Consider the following 24,822-nt stretch of genomic DNA (forward strand, 5'->3'; position numbering starts at 1 on the left):
AAAGAGTAGCACAATCAGATTTACTTGCCAGTTAAAAGGGAAACTGTTTAACATATCTTACAACCATTCCCTTTTCTCTACCCTCAGTGACTCAGTCTTACAACAACTTTCTTCATTTGAGGCCAGGATTATGATAACGAGCCTCCGTTCCCCTCTTGTCCATTAAATGGCTATAGAGGACATCTGTTTGCGTTTCTTTCTCTATTTATGCTTTGTAAAGATGAGAGACTGTTGAGAAGGTGAAGTGTCCAGGAGGGGGGGCGGAAATCCAAACACTGAAGCATGGAAAGACTAAACATTCTAGAAAAGGGGGACAACAGGCAGGGGGAATCTGTAGCAGAGGCGAATAATTCACTTCAAAGGAAGGACATTTCTATCTCTGAGCAAAAGCAAAGTGTGCAAGGAAGGGTACAGATATAGATACGCTTACTGGGAGGGGAGGAATAACAAAAGTTGAAAACTTCTCCTTTTTTTCTGTATTTAATTTTTTTGTCAAGCAGCAAGTATTTAGTCTTTATTGCTGGATGCTTACTTAGGGCATGGCCCTATAATCAAAAGGTTTAGTCTGGTGGTTGAAGGAAAACCTCAACAAAGCACTACCCACCATGGAATCTCCTGTCACCAAGGCATCAGTGGAACCAAGAGCTGTAAGACGGCATTTATGGCTGGATTGATCAAGGGTATCCTTGAAATGGAATCCTTAAATCATTTGTGAAAATTATTTAAAAGAAAATATGGTAAATCGAGAAACTATTATTTTTTTCTATTTCACAAACTTTTGTCTTATTATTAATTCATTTTCAAGTTAGTTAACAGAGAGTGTAGTCTTGGCTTCAGGAATAGTACCCAGTGATTCATCTCTTGCATAAGACACCCAGTGCTCATCCCAAAAAGTGCCCTCCTTAATGTCTGCCACCCATTTACCCCTACTACCCCATCTCCATCCCACTGCCAGCAACCCTCAGTTTTTTCTCTGTATTCAAGAGTCTCTTACGGTCTGCCTCCCTCTCTGTTTTTATCTTATTTTTCTTTCCCTTCCCCTAAGATCATTTGTTGAATTTCTCAAATTCCACATATGAGTGATATATGATATCTGTCTTTCTCTCACTCACTTATTTCACTTAGCATAATACCCTCCAGTTCCATCCACATTGTTGCAAGTGGAAAGATTTCATTCTTCTTTATCACTGAGCAGTATTCCATTGTATATATATACCACATCTTCTTTATCCATTCACTCATTGATGGACATTTGGGCTCTTCCCATAGTTTGGCTATTGCTGATAGCACTGCTATAAACATTGGGGGCATGTCTCCCTTCAAATAAGCATTTTTGTATCCTCTGGATAAATTCCTACTATTGCGATTTCTGGGTCATAGGGCAGTTCTATTTTTAATTTTTTGAGGACCCTCCATAATGTTTTCCAGAGTGGCTGCACTAGTTTGCATTCCCGTCCATAGTGCAAGAGGGTTCCTCTGTCTCCACATCCTCACCCATATCTGTGGTGTCCTGAGTTGTTAATTTTAGCCATTCTGACAGGTGTGAGGTGGTCTTTCGTCGTGGTATTGATTTGTATTTCCCTAATGATGAGTGATGTTGAGCATCTTTTCATGGGTCTGTTAGCCATCTGGATGTCTTCTTTGGAAAAGTATCTATTCATGTCTTCTGCCCATTTCTTCACTAGATTATTTGGGTTTTGGATGTTGAGTTTGGTAAGTTCTTTATAGATCTTGGATACTAACCCTTTATCTGATATATCACTTGCAAATATCTTCTCCCATTCTGTGGGGTGCCTTTTAGTTTGGTTAATTGTTTCCTTTGCCGTGCAAAAGCTTTTTATCTTGATTCAGTCCCAAATGTTCATAATATTAACTAATATGCAGGAAACAATCCAGCCTATGATTCCCAAAGATCACATTTAATTATTATCTGGACCCAGGGTGAGTCAGTGGAGTTGAAGGGAACAAGAACAGGAAAAGCACAAACTGACAATAGAACTGTGTGAGAGATGGCACGGGGAGGAGGGGACAGAGCTCCAGGGAATGCCTCCCAGGACCTGTCACCTGTAGACACCATCTTTGGTGGGTGACCCAGAGGCTGGTTCTGGTCCATTCATATGCATCCAGGATACTTCTCACCTGCTGGGATTCATCCTCCTCTGTTTCTCACCTCGCCCTCCCTATTCTCACAGTGTCTATAACCTAATTCATTTCCCTGAGTTTAGGCAGAACTGGTAATTAGACAAAAATTTACCCAATTGGCACAAGCTTCCATCAAAGGAAAAAAGCTTCCCTCCCTACAGAGGAAGCAATAGGTCAGAACTTCTTGGCTCAGAGTAATAGACAGGTTTAAAAGAACTGAGAGTGAAGAATAGAGCATCCAGTTAGTGAGATTATCTAAAGGTAATAAAAAAGAAAAACAGATACAAGTATACCATCCAAATCTGGGTTGCAGAGAAGGATGTAAAAGATAGTGAAGTTGTGCCAATGTTCTCATCTTGATAAGGAAGGACAATAGCTATTTTCTCAATGAAAAAAAAAAATCCAAAACAGGATTTCATTATATTCTAAACACAAATTGAAAGAATTCTAAATTATCAAAAAAAAAAAAAATCCAAAATTGAGTCACCAGACACAGACAAGATAGTAAATTACAAAGAAAAAGCAAACAGGGCGCCTGGGTGGCTCCATCGGTTAAGCATCAAACTCCTGGTTTTAGCTCAGTCATGATGTCACGGATCATGAGCCTGAGCCCTGCATCGGGCTCCGTGCTGACAGTGGAGCCTGCTTGGGATTCTCTCTCTCCCTCTCTCTCTCTGCCCCTCCCTCACTTGCTCTTGCTGTCTTCCAAAATAAATTTTAATTTTTTTAAAAAAGAAAGAAAAGCAAATAAGGGATTTAGAATAGAAAATAATAGAAGAAAATATCTCATTTACAATAGCGACATGAAGAAAGCATAAGTTACCTAATAAAGAATAAACCTAGGGGCGCCTGGGTGGCTCAGTCGGTTGAGCGTCCGACTTTGGTTCAGGTCATGATCTCGAAGCTCATGAGTTCCAGCCCCGTGTCGAGCTCTGTGCTGGCAGCTCAGAGCCTGGAGCCTGTTTCAGATTCTCTGTCTCCCTCTGTCTCTGCCCCTCCCCTGCTCATGCTCTGTCTCTCTCTGTCTCAAAAATAAATAAACGTTAAAATAAAAAATTTTTTTAAAAAAGAATAAACCTAATAAGGCTTATGCAATAGTTCTGTGAGGAAAATGTAAAAACTCTGCAGAGATACATAACAGAAGACATCAATAAATAAAAACAAATATTGTGTTCTCATAGAGGAAGACTAAATATTTTAAATGACTCAATTATCCCAAAATTTACTGATCCACTTAATATTCCTGTGACAATGCTATAAAAAGAAGGTTTAAAAAAATCAACAACCTAATTCTAAAGTTTATAGTAGAAAACAATATGTAGGAATACACATAAAATTTCTGATTAGAAAAAATGGTAATGAAGATAAACCACATGGGGTGCCTGGGTGGCTCAGTCGGTTAAGCATCTGACTTCAGATCAGGTCATGATCTCACGGTCCGTGAGTTCGAGCCCCGTGTCAGGCTCTGTGCTGACAGCTCAAAGCCTGGAGCCTGTTTCAGATTCTGTGTCTCCCTCTCTCTCTGCCCCTCCCCCGTTCATGCATTGTCTCTCTCTGTCTCAAAAATAAATAAACGTTAAAAAAAAAAAAAAAACTAAGCCACAGTTACCAAGTAGTAAAATAGCAATGAAAACACTTAAGTACCGGAGACCAAACAAACAGATCAAGGTATAGAGTAGAGAATTCAGAAATATCTCCAAATCGAAAAAAAAAAAAAAAGTAAAAGTAAAATCGTGAAAGGATTTACTTGTAGGAAGAATGAGTAAGCATACTTTCCGGATGCTTCTACTAAGTACAGTTAAAAACCATGGACATTATCTGTAAAACAAACATTAGAAAAATTTGAAATGTGGAGAGTGGACGACGGAAGGCTATGAGCCCCAGAACATGAGAAATCACTCAGTGGTGAGTTCCTTGGATTTTTTTTTGCCTAATACGTTCTAGACTTGGAGCTGACGAAGCCAAAGCTGGCAAGCTGACAATCTGGAAACACTAATGGATCCAGATGAAAAATAAATAAATAAATAAATAGCCTGATCTCTAGCCAAAAAACAAGGAAAGGGGAACCTAGTGAGACAGAAACTTTTAGACAAGAAGCACTCTACCCCATCCAAATGCCACACCAAAAAAGTCTATGTCCCCACACCACCTGCTTCAGTGGGGACTAACGTGAAAAATACAGACTTCCACCCTGTCTAGGCTATAACAAAGGTCTTGCCCATGACCGGTGTAGGGGAGTAACATGGGCAGGTCAGTCCTTCACCCGCCACTGGCAATAAGAAGCCACCATGATGCCTCTGTGAGAGTGTGGTATCAGCAGGATCCTGGGGGGAGTCAAGACTTTCACCACTATCCAACGGTAATGAGACCACCCCACTGCTCTGTGGGGTCAGAAGTGACCACACAGGCAGTGGTAATGAGTTACTCCCAACCTTCCCGGCCAGGGAGCTGGGAAGTCAATGAAGACTTTCTGGGGAAGCCAGCTGTAACAAAGACCCACAGTACCAACATGACAGAGATATTGGAATTATCTGAGGAAGACTTTAGACCAGACTTCAATAAGCAATTATCAGCTCATTTGAAACGAGTGAAAAACAGGAAGCATCAGCAAAAAAAATAAAATCTACAGAGAAGAACTAAATAGATTTTTTTTAATTTCTTTCAATTGCTGTACAGTTAACACGTAGGTTATACTAGTTTCAGGGGTACAGTATAGTAATTCAACAATTCCGTACATTACTCAGTGCCCATCAAGATAAGTGTACTTTTAATCCCTTTCATTCAGATAGGAATTTCACAACAGAACAATACGATAACTGGAATAAAAATCTCAGTGAGTGGACTCGACAGCAGAATGAATGGAACAGAGGAAAGAACCAATGAACTTGAAGATAAATCTATGTAATTTGTCAAATCTGTATAAAAAGAGAAAAAATAGATTCAAAAAAATTACCGAATCTCAGGGACCTATGGGTCTATATAACAAAAGATCTAGCCTGCATGACATTTGAGTCCTTGAAATAACAGCTTAAATTTTCTAATCTGGCAAAAGATATAAATGAGTAGATTCAAAAAGCTGAATGAACCATAAAGTACACCCAAAGAAGTCCATACCGAGATACATCATGGTCAAACTTCTAAAAATTAAAGACAAATACAGAGGCAGAGCAGTGATCAGAGCTAGTACAATCTCAGATCCAACTGCATTTATTCCAACAGTGTTCTTTGGTTCTCCTTTATCCTCAAGCTCATGGAAAGATGGATTCAACGCTTCCAGGTCTCCATCCTCTCTCTTGATGCCTTTTTTTTTTTTAATTGAGAGCATTTTTTTTCTCAAAAGCTACCAGTAAATCTTCTGTTGTATTTCACTTAGCCAAGTTTGGTTATATGCCCATATCTAAACTAATCCCTATGCAAAAGAATGCCTTCTTCCTATTGGCTGTAGCCTGGATTTCCAAAACCAATTTCCATGGCAAAGGCAGACATTTCTTCACTAGATTAAAAATTAACTCCCATCCTGGTGCTCTTCTGCAGTAAATCCCTCCCAGTTTCCCAGAAAACATAGTGACTTCTGTCAATTAAATATCAGTCAAGTCCTATCCTCATGCTCATGGATGAGGCCAAGTTAATAAAGTCTATCTCAAGTTCACCTTCTTCTTTTTCAAATAACTTGTGTAAATCAATTATTTTTCCTGTAACTAAAATCCCCAGCATTGGGAATCGACCCCCCAAACCAAGAGCATACTGTGCACACTGTATGTTAGCCAATTTGACAATGAATTACATTAAAATTTTTATTTTTTTTTAATTTTTTTTCCAACGTTTATTTATTTTTGGGACAGAGAGAGACAGAGCATGAACGGGGGAGGGGCAGAGAGAGAGGGAGACACAGAATTGGAAACAGGCTCCAGGCTCCGAGCCATCAGCCCAGAGCCTGACGCGGGGCTCGAACTCACGGACCGCGAGATCGTGACCTGGCTGAAGTCGGACGTTTAACCGACTGCGCCACCCAGGCGCTCCTAAAGTTTTTAAAAAATAATAAAATAAAATGAAAAAATACAATTTTTTTAATCTGAAAAAAAAATCCCAGAAAACAAAAAACAAAACAAAATCCCCAACCTCTGCTATGTGATATCTCTGAGAGTAAGAATTTCAACCCAAGTAGGAAGGGCAGCAGTGAGTTTCAAAGGTTTACAAAGCCCATGGTCCTTCATTTGCTTTTCTCCTTTAATTTAAGAGTATTTTTAAATATCTTTTTCCTACTGAGCAGGTTTCATCCTATAGACTACCTACAAATAAGTTTAGAAAATAAAGTGCCCCAAACATCTCATGACAGCCTATGCAGAAGGAGGTCTCCAATAGGCTGATATACTTCTAAGAAGACGAGGAAGCCTGGCTCCAAGCCTTGGTCTAGCCCATGCACACATTCTGCTCCCAGAATCAGTTCATTCTGGGATCCTGTACATGAAAAGTCATTCCCTGCCCTCCCCCTCCCCCCAATCTTATTGACAAAAGAAGAAACCAAGCCTTGGAGAAATTATGACTTCCTAATATTATATAACTGGTAAGTTTTCAATTCACAACCAGCTAGTCTAACTTTAAATTCACCATATATCTAAGATTTTTAATTAGCTGATGACATCATTCACCAAGACAATTTTATTCAAAATTGTTATAGTATGTCATAAAAAATATTTTTAAAATACTCCCCTTCTATTTTATTTCTTCCTTAATGCAAGTAATTAAAAAATAGATGTGCCTTCTGTGAAGAGGCCACTGTGCCATGTAGACACATGGCTGAAGAGAAACATGGCTTCTGGTTCTTATTCAACATGGTGGTTCACAAATTAACCATCAGAGGGCCCCCAAATATGAGCTTGTGCAAGCAATGTAATTAACACAGTCAGCTAAATAACGTATGAGAAAGTTTGTGACTTCTCTCTTAGAGTCTGTCCTGAGGATACAAAGAGATCTTTGGGAATTGCTCTAAAAGTCATGTGTCAAACGATTTCAAGGAGTTGGTCCGGCTTTAACGTCCACTAAGAATAATAGACATTTCTGACACAAGAAAACTTTTTGAATTTATCAGTTAGTGTCAATGATATCAGTTGTCTGGCTCCAAATGGAAAGATGAATTCTAGTAACTCTGCTATTGAATCTCTGTGTTCCTTTGAACATCTTCCTCTTTGTTGGCTCGACATTTTAAGCGGCAAATTACAGACATTTGCTACCATACTGTCACATTAGTGGCACCAGATATCCGTTCTGTTCCCCAGAGCCTTGCAAAGCTGGGTGCCTGTCACAGCAAAAAGTCTCTTTGCTGGGCCCCTAGCCAATGGCAAGGGAAACTTCCTGAAGTGTTTGCTAATGAACCACTATTGCAACTCATGCCAGCAAGAGCAGCCTAACGAAAATATTGAAGTATTAATTAAATGCAATCTAAAATCTCTTATGAATTTTATGTGTAGAGAAATAACACTGCTGTAGGTTCTGTGATAAAAGTGTGGTATATACAGACCAACTAAATAAAACCTAAGTTTCTCCTTCTGGTGTATCCACATATCTAGATCGATCTCAACAAACTATAGACTGTAATGACAGCCAGTGAAGAATTTAACGGAACTTTGTGGCGAGCTGTGGAACTCTCTGCCTGGATTCAGGGTGACAAACTCTCTGTATTTCCCATAGCCACCTTTAATGAGTCTAGAAGGAAATATAGCTTCCATAGCAGCCAAGCTGTTAAAGTGAATAATAAGTGGGAAAGTTCATAAATTCAGTAAATATTACCTGTTATGGAAAAAAACACCTGGCTTTTGACAAATTTAAGTGTTCCTGGAGGTTTGTCAGTCAGCAATTATTTATTGAGCACTAACTGTGTACAGACAATGTTCCTGGCACAGGGAACACAGAAGAAAACAAACTAGTGAGCATATCTATCCTTCAGAATTTATATCCTCAGGGGTGTGAGGAGAGTGGCAGCTAATATACCCAGAAACCAATGAATAAATCTGATACTCTCAGACACTACAAAGAACTATGCTTAAAGATAATATCCTACAGACGTGGAGTAGTCAGAAAGATACTTTCCAAAGGCTGACAGCTATGTTAAGAGGGGAAATTCATGATGGTGGAGGGACTGATAAATTTCCCAAGAGAAAACAAGTGCAGAGACAATTTCCAAAACTGGAGTGAGCTTCCGAATATTTTTGTCGTTGTTGATTTAGTCTCACATCAACATCCTCCCACACCCTGGGTATGAAGTGCTTTCATATAGGAATTTAGCCGGTTTTTGCGGGAAGCCTGAGACATGCATATTTCCCTGTTTTTTGCCCATGAGAGGACAGAAGCTGAACGGTGACGTTTATCAACTTCGTCAAGGTCACATCGCCAATACAACACAGCATGATTTTAAACACAGTCTTATTCATCTCAAATCTTATGTAACACATTATCTAGTGTGTTAAGAAAGCTCCAATGTGCTAAGAAAAAACTGAAACATTTGTAAGACTTCTTGAAGTCATTATTATTCAGGATAATAAATATGTCCTTTGGTGTTGTGATCAAAGAAAGAAAAAATAAGGTTGTGGTTTCCTTAAGAAACCAGGTGTTACAGCTGAGTGCCTGGGCTAAGGAGGAGTCATCTTGAGCATAGAATAACTGAGGTAGTTGACATTTCATTGCATGTGTCACCTGTGGAAAGACAGTTTGGCTTCTCTCTGAGGAGGCTAAAGAGATAATAATTAAGAAGAAAGCGGTGCAGAAATTAAAATTTCAGATGACAAGAGAACATCATGCATCCAAAGAACATGGGAACCATTTGGATTATCTCAAGTTCAGAATCATCCACAAAGGTATCCTTCAATGTTGGAGGTAATCAACATTTTATTCAATGTAGTGGAGTTACTGAGCACTTACATTTTGTTTACTTTCTCCGGGGCTTACAACCATAGAGATGGGACTGAGAAAACAGAAAAGAAAAAAAAAAATGAGGAGGTAGAAAACAATTCAAACACATAGAAAACTGTCATTAGGATGGCAAGGTTGTACTGCTCCCGTGGTATCATTTTGGTTCCATGCAATTTTTTTTTTCTGATTTGTTGTTTAGACATTAATCTAAAGCAAGTACATGGAAGTTACAACCTCTCCTGTCAATTCGCCATCTCTGAAGCCAACCCACCCATATAACTGTGAAACCCCAAAATGCCCTTATCTTTCATGTGAAATCAGATTATGACTGTAAAATCATAGTGCCAAAGAGGAATCCCATACTTCAGAATCTAAAGGTCCATTTTGATTTTGAATTTAAATTAATCAAATAAAAATGAAAATTTAGTTCCCCAGTCATACTAAATTTAGTCAAACTAAATTTTCATTTTTCCATATTCCAGAAGCTCAGTCCCCACAGGTAGTTGGTTCATAGCTCTTGCATTGGACAGGACAGAATAGTACGTTTCCACATCATAGAAAGTTCTACGGGACATGACTGGACCAGATGGCGTTTGTGCAATGACAAAAATCTCACATCCTCTCTATCCTGTCTCTCACATGCCACATGTTTTTCACTCCAAAAAATCTCCTTGCCCCACATCTCATTCTGGTCTAATTTTGATGTGTTATCTTTAATCTCTATGCCATATTAGTCATAGCATAAAAAGTTTGGATATAGATGTGAATTTAATTGCGTTTGTTCCAATACCATTATTTTATACATGAGGAATTGCCTGCTTGTTGTAGTACAATGTATCCATTAACTTAATAAATATTTAGTTAGTGCCTATATATTCTAAACACTTAGGACAGACCAAACTCTGACCCTCCTGGAGCTTAAAATCGAATGCAGAACAGACAATAAAAAGAAAACAAAAAAATGCATAAGGCTAAGAGGGAAGAGAATGCAGGACAAAGGGACAGAGGGAGGGGATGAGGGCAAAAAGGAGGGGAGTGGAAAGAGTGGCTATAGCTGCTCCAGGGAAGGAAGCCAGAGAGAGCTTCTCTGCAAAAGTGACAATTGAAACAAGACCTGAAAATGTAGAAGGACAAACCATATGAAGGTCTAGGGTAAGAGCATTCCCAACACAGGAAACAGCAAGCATAAAGTCCACGGACTGGAATAAGCTTGATGTGTCCAAGAAGAACAAATAAGGGTAAAGTCTCTGGAGAAAAGTGAGCAAGGGAAAAGTGAAGGAAGGTGAGGTCTGAAGAGTAGTCAAGGACCAGATCCGATAGGGCCATGTATTCATTATCTACTGCTGTGCAACGTTTAACTCAAGACTTAGTAGATTGAAACAGCATTTATTATTATCTCACAGTTGCTGTGGGTCAGAAATCTGGGTGCTGCTGGGCTGGATCCTCTGCTTCAGAAGCTGTCACAGGCTGCAATTCAGATGTTGGCCAGAGCTGGGTCCTCTGAAGTCTCAAGAAGGACCCACGTCAAGTTCATTTACACAGTTGGTGCCAAGATTCAGTTTCTTGTGGGCTTCACAGATGTGGTTGTATGGGTACAGATGGTTGTCAGTGTTTCTGTTGTTGACCCTCATGGTCTCAAGGCTGGCTGGGAGCTGCCCCACTTCCCAGCCTCTCGAGAGAGCATCAGATCACATATCACTGGCCTAAGAAAAGTAGTTCTTGGCCATCAGGCTACCCTTATGGAAGTCACAGTCTTGTGTAATCTAATTATAGAAGTCAGGCCCCATTACTTTTGCCTTCTAGTTGTAGTTGTCTAAGCAAATGACCAGGTCTAGCCAACAAACGAGGGGAAGAAGTTACATAAGAGCGTGAATAGCAGTGGGCAGCCATGATTGAAGGACATTTTAGAAGTTGCCCAACACAGATCTTATGAACCATGGTAAGGATCTGGAATTTTATGTTAGGAATGATTGGGAGGCATTGGCGAGCTTTATCTGGGAAACTGATACAATCTGATCTTGAGTTCAGGACTGGCTGTTACATGGAGAATAGAAGTAGCAGGCCAACTGTGAAAATAAGGATAAGATAAGAAGCTATTGCAACTGCTCATGTGAAAACGTGACTGAGCTGAGAAGATAGTGAAATATTACCAAATTTGTGATCTGCTTTAAAGATAGATCCTACTGTATTTGCTGATGGGTTGGCCATGGAGAGGGAGAGAAAGATATAGGGACTCTCACAAGAAAGCTTGAAATAGACAGACGGTTCCCACAGAAAGATTTCCCTAATCTTCCAAGAGATACACCTCATGTTTTCTTGCACATTCTCTTTTCTTTCTCCCACATCTCTTTTAACGCGTATCTGATGATCAAAGTCACTTTCTAGTGATGATGTTTAGAAAAATCTAGAACTTCCACACTTTTCATATGCTGCAATAGAAGTCACAGTTTAAGACCTGTAGGGAAAATGGAAACACAAGAAACAAAAAAAAAAAACCAGATGGTCCCTGACTTGTGATGGTTCGGCTCATGAATTTCTGACTGAAGGATAGTGAGAAAGTAATATACATCAGTAGAAAGCAAATTAGAAATTTGCATTTGGGTCTTTTCTCAGGCCAGCAAAATGTGATCTGATATTCTCTCTTGATATGCTGGGTAGTGAGGCAGCCTCATGACCATGAGGGTCAACGATAGATACAGACAACCGTCTGTACCCATACGACCATTCTGATTTTTACTTTCAGCACAGTAGTCAATAAATTACATGAGATAGTCAACATTTTACTATAAAATAGCCTTTGTGTTAGATGATTTTGCCCACATGTAGGCTCATGAGGAAATGTTCTGTGCATGTTCAAGTTATGATGTTTTGTAGGTTGGGTATATTTAATGCATTATGACTTCACGGTATTTTCAACTCATAATGGGCTTATGAAGACAATCCCATCGTAAGTCAAGGAAGATCTGTAGTTGTTGTTATTTATTACTAAAAATGTGATACAATCTTTCTAAGTTTGTGCCCCAGTTTTTTATATTCACCAGTAGATTTAGCATGCTTCTTCATTCCCATTTTCTTTAAAAAATGGAAATATTTTGATTCTTTTAAGGGAAAAAAAAGCTAATAAAGACAGACAAGGAATTGCTTTCTCAAGAATATTTAGAAGATGATTATACATTTTTAATAGTTCGACTTCAATAACAAATGGCTGTATTCTGTAATAATGCAGCATGGATATTAGCTCTCCCAGGGAGATTCTGGCATACAGCACCTAACCTCCCAAAACCCGCCAAGAAGAACCCAACAGATTAAAGAGGGTAATGGATATATTTCATGGGCCTGTATGATCCCCTCGATGTATTGTCTTGGGCCAACCCTGTGTAGCCAAATACCAAACAAATGAAACTTAAATAGGTCATAGTTAATACTAAACAATATAGGTTTTCTTCCTTGGGTGTAATAATTAACCCAGACTGCTTCATGACTAAAACAAATGATACCATCTCTGCCCTCAGCAGAGTAAGATTTCACTTGGGAATTGGCTCACTTTCACTTAATGCTCCTTTCTTTGATCTCTCCCACCCACTCTCTATACACAAGGTCTTATCTTGGGTTTGTGTTCTTTTTTGGAAATAGAATCCCCCAAAGACAGTTAAGAACCACAGGAAGAAATACCCTATAGAGCCAGCCTGAGCTTCTCTCATCACTCATCCTTAATGTCCCCAGACAGGTAACCTTGGCAGATACCTAAAAGCATGATGTCCTCCATTGTATGCAAAACATGTGCCCTCATCCAATCTCTGTGACAATGCCTTTGTGTATTCCACTACAAGTGAAATTTAACCCAATAGCAAGGGAACACATTTTTCCTGACTTGTATAGTCTACCCCTTCAGAAAAAAATTTGAGACTACTTGTCATAATCATTTCTGCTGGTTTCATTTTTTTCCCAGGGTAGAGAGAGAAAGAACGAGGGAAAGGGAGAGAGAAGCAGGGAGAGAGGGAGGGAGACAGAGCAAGAGAGAGTGAAGAAGAAGTAGAAGGAGGAGGAGGAACAGGAGAAGAAGGAGAGGAAGAGCGAAGGAGGAGGAGAAGACGGGGAGAGGAAAATGGAGAATATAGAAGAACAGGTTGGAACATTGAAGTAGAGAAGGGAACAGTGACCCCAGATTTAGTCTTAAAGGACCCATGGTGAGTCGCCTTTTCAGCTGAAAATGTGCCAGCAGTGGAACTATATACATGTATGTTTCATCCCGGGATGTAGCTATGGACAAGTTGCCCAAACACGGAGCGATTAGGGAACATGCCTAACGCATGTTAGGTGCAAGAAAAACCCAACCTGAACAATAACACAGGCTTCCAGACTGTTCCTAAGGTACTCACAGAGACCTAGAGCTTTTGTAAAGGCGCTATTTCAAAGTTACGGCCTTCGCATCAATGAACCCAGGACTCCTCAAACGATAAGCATCATTCTTTTTAAACCAACTCCTTCAGAAAGTATATCATATTCCTTTAATTTTTTGCTGTCAACAGACACGCCAAGGGACCAGCTTCTCCACACTGGCTTCAACCTCACTGTTCTCAAATCCACCCTTCACACCAAGTCAGCTTGAATATACACCTTTTTTCTGTCGTACATTAAAACCCTTTTCTTCCCATTTCCTCTGTTTCTATTTGCCTCTTCCGCCACTTTTTCACAGGGACCTAAAAACTTATGTTTCCTAATCTAACCTCATATCTTCCCACTGCCCTAACATTGCACAGTCTCTTGCTTTTGTCCATATGCCATTCTACACACGATCTTCCTCGCAAAAGTCCACTCATACTTCAAGATGTCATCACTCAACCTGACCTTCTTTCATTCCTGCACTGACATTGAACATATGTCTGTCGCATTATTTTATAATTGGTGATTTGTATATCTAGCTTTCCCACTATATCATAAACTCTTCATGGGAAAGAATGGACCTTAATTCATCCCCAATGCCTAGTCTCATTGCCTAGCCCTTGGTTGATAGCCAATACATTTTTGTAAATGAAATAATGCACTGTGATATTTAATGATAACAATAGCTTGTATTTATCGAGAACTTACAGCATTATAGGTACCCCTATAAGCTCTTTTCCTGATTTAATGAATCTAATGGTCATATCAAGCTTATGAAGTAGGAGGTATTATTATCCCCATATTACAGATAAAGAAACTGAAGGACAAAGTTAAATTGCCCAAGGCCACAAAGCTAGGAAATAAAAAAGATGGGATCTGAACCTATGCTTTCTTAACCACTGGGAAACTTGCTGACTATAGTTTAGGGGTCAGTAAACTTTTTCTTACAGAACCTCATAATAAATAGTTTGGGTTTTGCGGGACAAATGTAACTATTCACCTTTGCTGTTATGGCAGGAAAATGGGTGTAGACAGTCTGTAAATGAATGAGTGTGGCTGCGTTCCAATAAAACTTTATTTATAAAAATGGACAGTGGCCGGATTTTGCAGAAGGCATGTGGCTTCTTGACCCTTACTGTAGACTCTGTCCTGTGTATCCCAATATTTGCACTTGACACACCCGGATGGCACATTCAAGTACTTGACTACTAAAAATAGACCACCAGGTCTATCATAGAAAAGTAAGAGACATTCCTCATCAGCCGAAGAGAACATAGTTGCAAACGCTAAAGTCCTTTCCTGCAAAGTCAGCTTAGGTTTAGCGGCCAAGGAAGGGGCTCCAGAACAACTGTGCTGCTCGGCCTCCGATGGCTACATGCCTGGAAGATAAATTAGGATGAATGTCAAGTAAGTGTCTTAGTCTGTTGCCCACGCACTCAGCAATGGCTTCTCTCAGAACTACATGCAAATTTCCAGGCCAGGTTGGCTGGGGCCGAAGCCCACCGGTCACAAAGCAAAACAAACGTAAAGATCTGTAAAGATGAATAATATACATTACTACGTGTATACTCTGCAGATGGAAGAAGGGGAGTGGCTGCTGGCGGCAGCCCTACCCAACCCAATCTTCAGATTCCTGAGGAAAAGGAACCAACCCTGTTGTCTCTTTATAACCCATGCGACGTAGCTGCCACACAGCCGGTGCTCTTTGCCCAGTGTTTGAGTGAGCCTACTCTGCTTCCCACGTTCTAGAGCTGTGCTGCCGATTGACGTGCGCTGGCTTGCACCACTGTCAGCTCATCCCTCACAGACTCTGGGCATCTGAAACCCTGATATTTTTATTCCCAAGGCCCAGCCCCTGCTTGTCCTTCGTTAAACCCAATCGGGGTCCTTTAAGCGGATACCCCTGTATCCAAGGATTTCTGAACGAACTGCCGGGCTGCGTCTCTGCATTTTTGCACGTCTACCTCCCGAACTGATTGGATCGGATCAGCCTGCAGCCTGCCTTGTCCCCCCTCACAGGTTCCCTGTCTCCCAGATCACCCACCTTTGCGACCGGACTGTCACTCACCTCCTTGGTCCTCCAGTTTGCTATGAATCCCTTCTCTCTGGACTCTCAGCCTTTTTGCTCGCTTTCCTGATTTGCCTTGTGTCGTTTCTTCTGGGCGTGTTTTTTTTATAAGCCTTCTGACAGCCAGGCTTTCTCATCTCAGCCTGGCTGCCCCCTTCCTACGGGATCCCTTGGGGGCATTTGCCATTCATCTGCGTTTCTGCAGCCTCCTATCTAGTAGGTGTGGTTCAATGTCCCACCTGCCACGCTCCACGGCATCTGCACCTTGTTCTGTGCTGCAAAACCGCCTGTACGAGTGGAGGACTCTTCAAAGGGCTTTTAAAATGTATTATTGTTATTTCGATCTTGTCACTTCCTGTGCAAATTCTAACCAAGAAAAAAACTAGTCAGGTTCACTGAATGTTTAAGAAAACCAGTGGCTCATGATGCAATTAAAAATAAAAAAAATACATGGGGCGCCTGGGTGACTCAGTCAGTTAAGCAGCCGACTTCAGCTCAGGTCATGATCTCATGGTTCACGGGTTCGAGCCCCGCACCCGGCTCTGTGCTGACAGCTCAGAGCTTGGAACCTGGAGCCTTCTTCAGATTCTCTGTCTCCCTCTCTCTCTGCCCCTCCCTTGCTCACGCTCTGTCTCTCTCTCTCAAAAACTAAATAAGCATTTTAAAAGTAAAAATAAAGAAATACCTCACTGTTTGCTGTTGATCAGAATTTGCCTACAAGGGCAGGAAAAAAAAGGACATTTTTTTATTGTTTACATTTTTTTTCTGTAAAAAGCACCGATGAAAGGGCTCTAATGACCCACTAAATGAAGAATTGGTTCAGGTACTTGTTTGTACCTTGAGGACGAGCTTCAGGAAATTCCAATTTTATGATCTCCCCAAAATGAACTCAAATAGGAGTCTTCGCTGATATTATTTTATCTATTTTTTGTTTGTAACACAATCCAAAAGAGATGAGAGTACATTTGTTCTCAGTTAATTTTCAGAACACTCCGGAAAATATCCAATATTGTGTTTCTTTGTGCATTGTTCAAAGGCTGCTATGGTGGTTTGGAGGAGACAAAAGGCATCCCCTAGTGAACACGGCTGTTCCTCTAGGGGAAACTTCTACCCATCTAATAGCTATTTTAAGCTGTTGAAGATGCATTACCGCAGGCTGCAATTACTCCGTGAATTCCAATTTGAACTGAAGTCTCATCTCTCAAGGGTGTAATCCTAGGGTCACATTTCCTTTTTCCAGGCAAAGTAAACCATCTCTTTGGCGATGAAGGTCCACTGCAAGAAATATCAGACAATCAAAGTTGCTCTTCATTTTTAAGTAAATAAAATTATCTTTAAAAAATAAGCAATCTGAAATTCACCAAAACAGTAACCTACAGTGATAAAAAGAGCAAATCAGCCCCCCACACACACACATACACACACCCACAATCAGTAATTATGGTCAAATGTTGAATAACGATCATGTTTAACTAAGGAAGATCCTTTAAGCATATCTATGTGGTGCTGAAAGAAATCTTACGGAAATCTATCTATGATCTTTAAAACTTCAAACGGGCTTTTATAAATCAATAATGCCATGTCTTCATGCAGCAATTATCATTTACTGTAGTCGTCTTCTTCCAAAATTAATGTTCCAAATGCCTTGATGCCTTTTTCAATCGAGTGGACAGATGCTCCAGACTTGAAATGCCCTCTCAGCTTTTTGGTCTTTCCCCGTGGTCTTCATCCCGTTCCAAGGAGACCACAAAAGCCCCTGACTCTGCATGTGACCCATCCAATAGTGTGAATATTCACGAGCCCAGAGGGCATGCACATTAAGCACAGTCGGGCATCTTGTTTGGATTTGGTTCCCAAGTGAAACAGCCAACTTACAGGTTTCCAGAAAAGCATCTCCTCTGTTTAAATGTCCTTCTCTTGTCTTCTGTCTCTTCCACTATAACAGAGGTTGATCAGTTTTGCTAAAGAGAAAGCTAAACAAGCTCTCGAAAATAAGGTATCAAAAATTATCACCTTTACAAAGATGATACAACTGACCTGTGTAGAAACAGATTTTCCCCCGTGGCTCTGGACTGTGAAGATTTATTCATTTGGATCTTCTTTGATGCTCCATACCGTTGTGACAGTGTTTACCTGGATGGTGCCATTTTTTTTCCCCCAAACCCTGAGCCACCACTTAAGGTCAGGTGACCATCCTCTGTCACCTGGTCTACTGCACCACCTTCTAACTGGCCTCCCAAACCCTAGTCTTGCCCCCTCTTTCACGTAGTAACCCATCCTCAGTCATGATGAGAATTCCAAACTGTCTAACCAGTTGATGGGGTCTTTCCCATTCTAGCCCCTCATCACGCTGGCGGCCACATCACTCCTTACTCCCTGCTTTGTAACCCAAGCCCTAGAAATACTGCGATTCCTTTTGTTTCTAGAACATATCGCATTCTCTTCCCCATAGGTTTACAGGGATTGTGCCCCAGTCTGACTAAACACCCCTGCCTCTCCTCGTTTCTGGGCCAAGCCCTTTTACACCTTTGAGAATGGAGCATAATTTTCATTTCCTCCCCTGCGATGTTCTAGGTCTTTCTTCCTTACCTAAAGGCCCAAAAAGTCTCTACTGTGAGTACTAGAGATGTATTTTTATATCACATTTTACATGATGGGCTTAATCCTCTCTTCCTACCGTGAGAGCAATGCCCTATCTATCTTGCACACTGTCGTAATACCAACACACAGGCTAGTATTTACAGGAATGACTGCTTGATCAGCTGGGTGAAAAAAATGGAAGGATAGAATGGCTGGATGAATAGATTTTTTTTTTTTTTTAATGTGTGGAGTTAGGATGACCATCTGAGAAAGCAGCAGAGACAGAACTTGTAACGGCATCTCTAAAAACATTAACACATCTTTCAAAACATTCCACTGATGTCCATGCACATGGCTTTGATACGGTGACATACTTATTACAAATTAAAAAAAAGTTTATAATCTCATTTATATAATCAAGTTTTAAAGAGATGACTTAAAAATATTTAGGCATTCATTTGGGGCATATGACAGTGACTGAGCTAGTACCTGATGATAATTAGATAACATTTACTGTTTCTTTCCTTAAGGAATCTACAGGCTAGGGACGTGTTATACCATGAACTTTTTTTTTTTTTTTCAACGTTTATTTATTTTTGGGACAGAGAGAGACAGAGCATGAACGGGGGAGGGGCAGAGAGAGAGGGAGACACAGAACCGGAAACAGGCTCCAGGCTCTGAGCCATCAGCCCAGAGCCCGACGCGGGGCTCGAACTCCCGGACCGCGAGATCGTGACCTGGCTGAAGTCGGACGCTTAACCGACTGCGCCACCCAGGCGCCCCAATATACCATGAACTTTTTAAAGAAAAAAAAAAGTCTTTGTAAAGCAAAAACATTAAGTCATAATAGTTCTGCATTTGTCTTTCTTTTTAAATTTTTTTAATGTTTATTTTTGAGAGAGAGGGAGACAGAGTGCAAGTAGCGAAGGGGCAGAGAGAGAGGGAGACACAGAATCCAAAAGCAGGCTCTGGGCTCTGAGCTGTCAGCACAGAGCTCGACGTGGGGCTCGAACCTACGACCTGCGAGATCATGGTCTGAGCCGAAGTCGGAAGCTCAACTGACTAAGCCACCCAGGTGCCCCATGCATTTGTCTTTAAAACACAGTTTTTATTCATCGCTTTTTTAATGTTTTAAAGAATGCTGAAAATGGTTTTGACTGGAAAAACCCATGAAGTTTCACATTTAAATTTAAAGAGATTTCTGATTTGTCAAATATTCGATCATGAATTCTACAAAAATTAAGAACGGTAAATCTATAGGAGGAAAAGAGCAAAATAAACATGGAGGGGGGGAGACTTGAGAACTGGGACTTAGGAAAAATGATCCGGGGGCACTGAGTAAAATATTCCAATATGGAAGCCAGGACCTAGAGGGAGTAGCCCTGCCATTGGGGGTAATGGATAGACGGGGCTTTCCAATGATGAGGAGAAGGCTTAGGTTTCCCAAAATAACGCAAGGAATAGTGAGCACTGGAGAGAATCCACACAGAGCCAGACCGCCTGGAAGCACCTGACCAGCGAGAACAGGTGATTTCAACAGCGCTGAAGAGATGGTCACAAAAATGTGGTCGTAGCAGAAAGAGTAAGGAGTGTGAGAAGTGCTGCACTTGGGGACTTCATCCAGGCCACACGGGAGCCAGTGCATTCGTGATCGGCAGTGTTGATGGCAGAATGAAAGAGGAGCCCGAGAACTTCATCTTCGTGTGACCTGCTACAAAGCAGAACACGGTGTGAGAGAGTGGAATGGAATCTGCCTCCAACTAGTGGCCTCGGCTAAACCTTCCTTTTCCTCTCTGTTCTCCCCTCACGCCGTCCTTCCTGAATGGGTCACATGCCCTCCCACGTGCTCATACAGTGACTGGGTGAACGTCTACACTTGCTCTGCTTTACCTAGTCGTATGCTGGCGAACGATTAGCAACCCACTCTTGTTGGGGAAAATGCGGAGATGCGCCTACGCGCACAATTGTATTACAGTCTCTACTGATGCAAAGGGATGTGTAGTGCACAGTTTACCAAAAGAATAAAATACACAAGGCTCTTTGTTGTAGATACGACACAGCCAACTTATCCTCCCGGAAAGTTGCTCACGGCATTGACAAACTCATATAGTTCTGACATAAATATTACTCGATATTTCCATTTATCTTAATGAGAAGGACAAAAGGGGGGAAAGTGAAGATGTACTGACAACTTCACTCATTCATCGATGACATGGGGACTTATTCGCCAGATAGTTTTCAAACACGTGAGAAGGATAGCTCCTCACGTTTTTGTGCTATTGGTAACCTAACGGCTGAAGACATGACACACATTTAAATTTAATCTGCGTTATTGCCACTGTCTCTATCACTTTGTTAAGTCTAGGTAACCAGCAAAACAATCCATAAATCCAACCCAGGGGAAGCGAGATGGGCGAGAAGTATTTGCCAGCTTCTGTGGTATAAATACTTCTGTCGCAACCAATTTCAGGCTCCAATGTAATGTCACTGACACAGAGATCAGAAGACATGCGCGGCAGCACACCCCTGCATGAGCTCTATATGCAGGCAGGGCTAACAGACAGAAAGGACCTCTAGAGTGTAAGGAAGAGTAAAATAATTAGGAAGTGATGAGCGTGTATTAGCTTTGTTTTTAATATAGGTTATTTAATAGTAAGTTTATATAATCTAATGTTTGGCAATGCCTGTGTTTAGCAACGATGTGGCAAGGCTTCCAGAATTAGCAACTGGCTCTCTTGAGCCAGTGTGAGCCCAGCCACTCCAGCGCACGGGTGGATAATTCTTCCTTGATCATATATCCCCTTTCTTACTAATTGTCACAAGCATCACGCTACGTAATGGCTGTTTACTTGTTTGTGTTCTCCCGAATATCAGAGAATTGGGGATGAGACCTTCCTTCTCTTCATCACAGCTCCCTGCTGTGCCTGGAATGTCATGGAAGCTCAGGAGATGTTCAGTGGACACGTGATGAGTACAGGAAACGTCTCATAGTCTTTGCTTGTGACTTTCATTCATCCTCCACTGGGCTTAACAAAGGCGACTCTTGTGGCCTTCCTTCCCTTTAGAGGAAGTTCATACAGGTAGCAGTTAGCAACTTTCCATACATTGCTCACCTCTGGAGCTAACCTCAGAATGTCATATTAAAACAGAAAGAAATGCTGCACAATGTAAGCCAGGGAAGTTTCGCACACTTGTTATTCTTTGGACCCACCCACCCTTAGTAAATCGTTATAGAATATGCTATAGTGGTCTGCCCAACACCCCTCCACCCCCACCCCCCACCCGGCCCCAGTCCACTCAGGACTAAACCTTGGGGGTCAAAGGTTCTCAGCAGAGTTTCTCTCCAGAAACTGTCCTTGCCTGAAGAAAGCTACCTGGCCCAAGATCACTCCTCTCCCCCTGTGCCAGCCTATAAGAAATGACTGGTGACTTCAGGGTCACGTGGACCTGCTCTCTTGCTTTGATCTGGGACATCTTTACGGGGCCATCCCTGCTCCAGTGCTCTCTGGGGCACCCGCTGAGACTTCTTGTGCAATGGCTTCAACTCTTACCTCTGCCCAGTTCTGCTTCCTTCACTCCTCAACCAACTTATAAACACAAAACTCCACCTCAGCGTCTGTTCCTTGGAGATCGCATGGTTGTGCAGCCCTCAATACTGTCTAATGCTCATCAATGCACACATTTTAATAGAATCTCATGCCAAAAGATGCACATTGTGAAAAATATTGAAATAAAAAGCTGGAGCATAACATTAATGAACAGAACAGATCATCCATCGGACTCATATTTGCAATTGCCTTAATAGAACCGTCTCAGTTCTAAACCTGTGATTTTACATGCATCTTTATTGAAATAAAACTATACGTTCACTTAAATATTACATTTTCTCATGACTACTGACTCTGTTTTCCAATACGGAAGTCTTGCCGTGTAAAAGTTATTTCAAGGCTTGCATGAAAGAGAACATTCTAATCCAAATAACAGAGTATTTAATCATTTGCATTATCAATGCAGGATCAGGAAGTCGGAGGTGAGCTGAAAGCAGGCATACAATAAGAACTTGCTTAGCTAATAATAACAATCATTAAAAGGTGAAAATGACCTTAATTTCTAAAAAGGAAGGGTATTAGCTAACTCCTGAATTACACATAGGCAGCTCCACACACAGAAAATATGGCCTAACAGTCACCTCTCTCAGGGGAAAAGCATGGGTCCTTCATTTAAACAAAAGACAAAGCTGAAATGCATCCTCCTGAAATTCCACCCCAATTAGCCATATCTGAATACTAAAAGACCACATGCTGTAAAGCGATTAAACGTGTTATGTTTACACAGGCACTTACCACATAAGAAGAGCAGAGGACAGGGGACCCGCAACCTAGTTATTTTTTGCCATGACCCCATGGACATTTCAACAGTTTTGCACTCTCGAGGCATTAACTGACGATAATTCAACATTTAGATAAGAGTCATTTATTCCATTTATATCCACCCCTCTCAAAAATGGTTAAAAGAAATGCGCTGAAATTCTTACAGATAGGAGAACTTGCATCAAGGCCAAATGTAAAATGTTAATATCCCGAGGTAAATTTAAGATACTCAGGGATTTAAGATAACGTTTCTGATTTTTTTTTTTTTTGTCACCCTTGGCACGAATTACTAAAACACGCTCTTTCAAATTGCCTTTGACAGCTTTCACCTATGGCTTTCGCACTTATCTGAATGACTTTTTGTTTTCACTCCACAAAAACAATTTTATTGGCCCAGTAAGCGAAGACCCCGTCCCTTTCCAGCCCCCTCGAAAGGATAGGGTTGAGTAAAGGAGAAAGAAACCTGCGGTGGAAATGCGTCCTGACCCTCACAAGGTTAGACTGAAGGCAGGGACAGGGGCTGTGCAAATAGGTGGCCAGAGGTGGGGGGAGGGGGTATCAGACCAGGATGGCCGCAGAAGAGGGCGAGGAGGATGGGGAGGGCAATGGATCTGTTGAAGACCCAAGAAAAACAAAGGGGGCTGGGGCTAAGGAGCCAAAGGATGTGGGAAGCGTGAGGCTGGAGCCCAAAAGCGGGGTCCGTTCTGTGGCGGGCTGGTCCCTTGGCTCCCCTTCCTCATCACCTTCTTGCCCCGGAGTTTCTCCCTCCTGTTCCCCGTCTCCAGGGCCGCTGTGAACAGGCTGCTTGCAGACGGGGCAGGTCTTCCGGGTCTGGGTGAGCCAGGGGTCCACACAGCGGCTGTGATAAGCGTGGGCACAGGGAAGGACCCTCAGCTTGTCTCCGTCCTCATACTCGTCCAGGCAGATGGCACAGACCTCATACCGGTCTCCCCTCTGATAGTCGTGTGTAGGAATCCGCTTCAGTTGCTCTTTGGTCAGTCGATTCTGCTGGAGATGTTTCCGGTGCTGGATGAAACGAACTATCAGCCCTGCTGCCACGGCCAAAATCAGCAGTCCCACCACCCCTGTGAAAGGGATGAGGCAATAGCCCAGGAGGAAGTTATTGTCCGGGACCAGGAGCACTTGCGCTCCCTTCTCATAGACGTACAGAGCACGCAGGTACCTGGAGCTCCTTTCCCCAACAAACACAGACGGGATCCAGATCTGCTGCTGGACCTCCTCGCTGCTCCACACCATAGTCAGAAGTTCATTGGAATTTACATTGTGTACCACAGCGGCCCCATACCCGGCCTTCTGAACGTTCAGGACCTTGAGGTCGAAGTTGCAGTCGTATCTTCGGAGAAGTGCAACGAAGACCGATCCGTTGGCCGCGACCGGGGGGGGCGGGGCAATGGGGCTGCAGGCGTTGGCGGGCTGGGCCTCCACAAGTAACCCGGGAAGTCCCTCGTGGCTCAAGGCAGCCCCAAAGAGAGCTGGCAGGTCTGCAAAGTCCATGCTGTTATTGCGGTCTGAAGTGGCTCGAATGAGCCCCCGGATGGGGGCCGCTCCCCACAGCACGGTGGCTCCAAGCACGGGAAGCAGGAAGGCCGCGGGGTGCATGGCGGCGGGAGGCGAGACTAGAGGAGACCTAGGCTGGTAGCAGGTGCAGAAGAGGGGCTCTGTGTCCTCTCTCTGCCCTTCCTTCAGCGTCCCCGGAGTCCAAACATGCCCGGGTCCCACCTTCCCAGCTACACGGGGGCGTGAGGCAGGAGGAGCGAGATACTCAACCAGTTCGGCGAAACTAGGAGGGAGACACTAAAAGCATTCTTTTCTACTCTAAGGATAAAACAAGGAAAGGGGGCAAAGGCGAGCACAGGCGACAGAAAAACCTCCAGAAGAGGAGGAGCGCTCAAGGAAGTGGAACTTCCAGCCAACTAGGCGTCTTCCTATTTCCGGGAAAATGGTCTCTTTTAAAGAAAAGTCAGGCCCCTTCCCGCGTGGGGGCCGGCTCTCCAGATGAAGGACTTCCGGTGCTCGGCTCCTCCCTCTGGCTGCTGCAGCTGTGGTTACTTCAGGTCTCGCGAGAGTGCTCGCCGCGTTTCCATCCCACCCGCTGAAGGCTCGGTGTGCCTCTCGTGAGACCTTTTAACACTGGCTTGCCTGGCGCCCCCAGTCTCACTTTGAGGCAGGCCAAAGCAAAAAATGCGTAGCCGACTGTTACTTTCAACGTCGATTTTAAGGTCGATGAATCCCATTTGAGAGTGCTCGTCAATATCTAAGAGTGTCAGGTCCTCTGTTGGCCTACGTGGTGAACAGGTGTGTGAAATCTGAGACAATTCACAAATAAATGCCACCGTATGATGAAAATAACCA

At 42.3% G+C, this 24,822-nt stretch overlaps 1 protein-coding gene across 1 annotated transcript; it reads right to left on the reverse strand.

Annotated features, from left to right (window-relative positions):
• Window positions 1-21,936: 21,936 nt before the first annotated feature.
• LOC122479747 (E3 ubiquitin-protein ligase RNF167-like) lies at window positions 21,937-24,411 on the reverse strand. Its single transcript, XM_043573462.1, has one exon. It carries the CDS (start codon window positions 24,067-24,069, stop codon window positions 23,008-23,010), a length of 1,062 nt encoding a protein of 353 aa, XP_043429397.1. The 5' UTR covers window positions 24,070-24,411; the 3' UTR covers window positions 21,937-23,007.
• Window positions 24,412-24,822: the final 411 nt, after the last annotated feature.

This window comes from Prionailurus bengalensis, chromosome A1 (genome assembly GCF_016509475.1).
Source record: "Prionailurus bengalensis isolate Pbe53 chromosome A1, Fcat_Pben_1.1_paternal_pri, whole genome shotgun sequence".
Taxonomy (NCBI): Eukaryota; Metazoa; Chordata; class Mammalia; order Carnivora; family Felidae; genus Prionailurus; species Prionailurus bengalensis.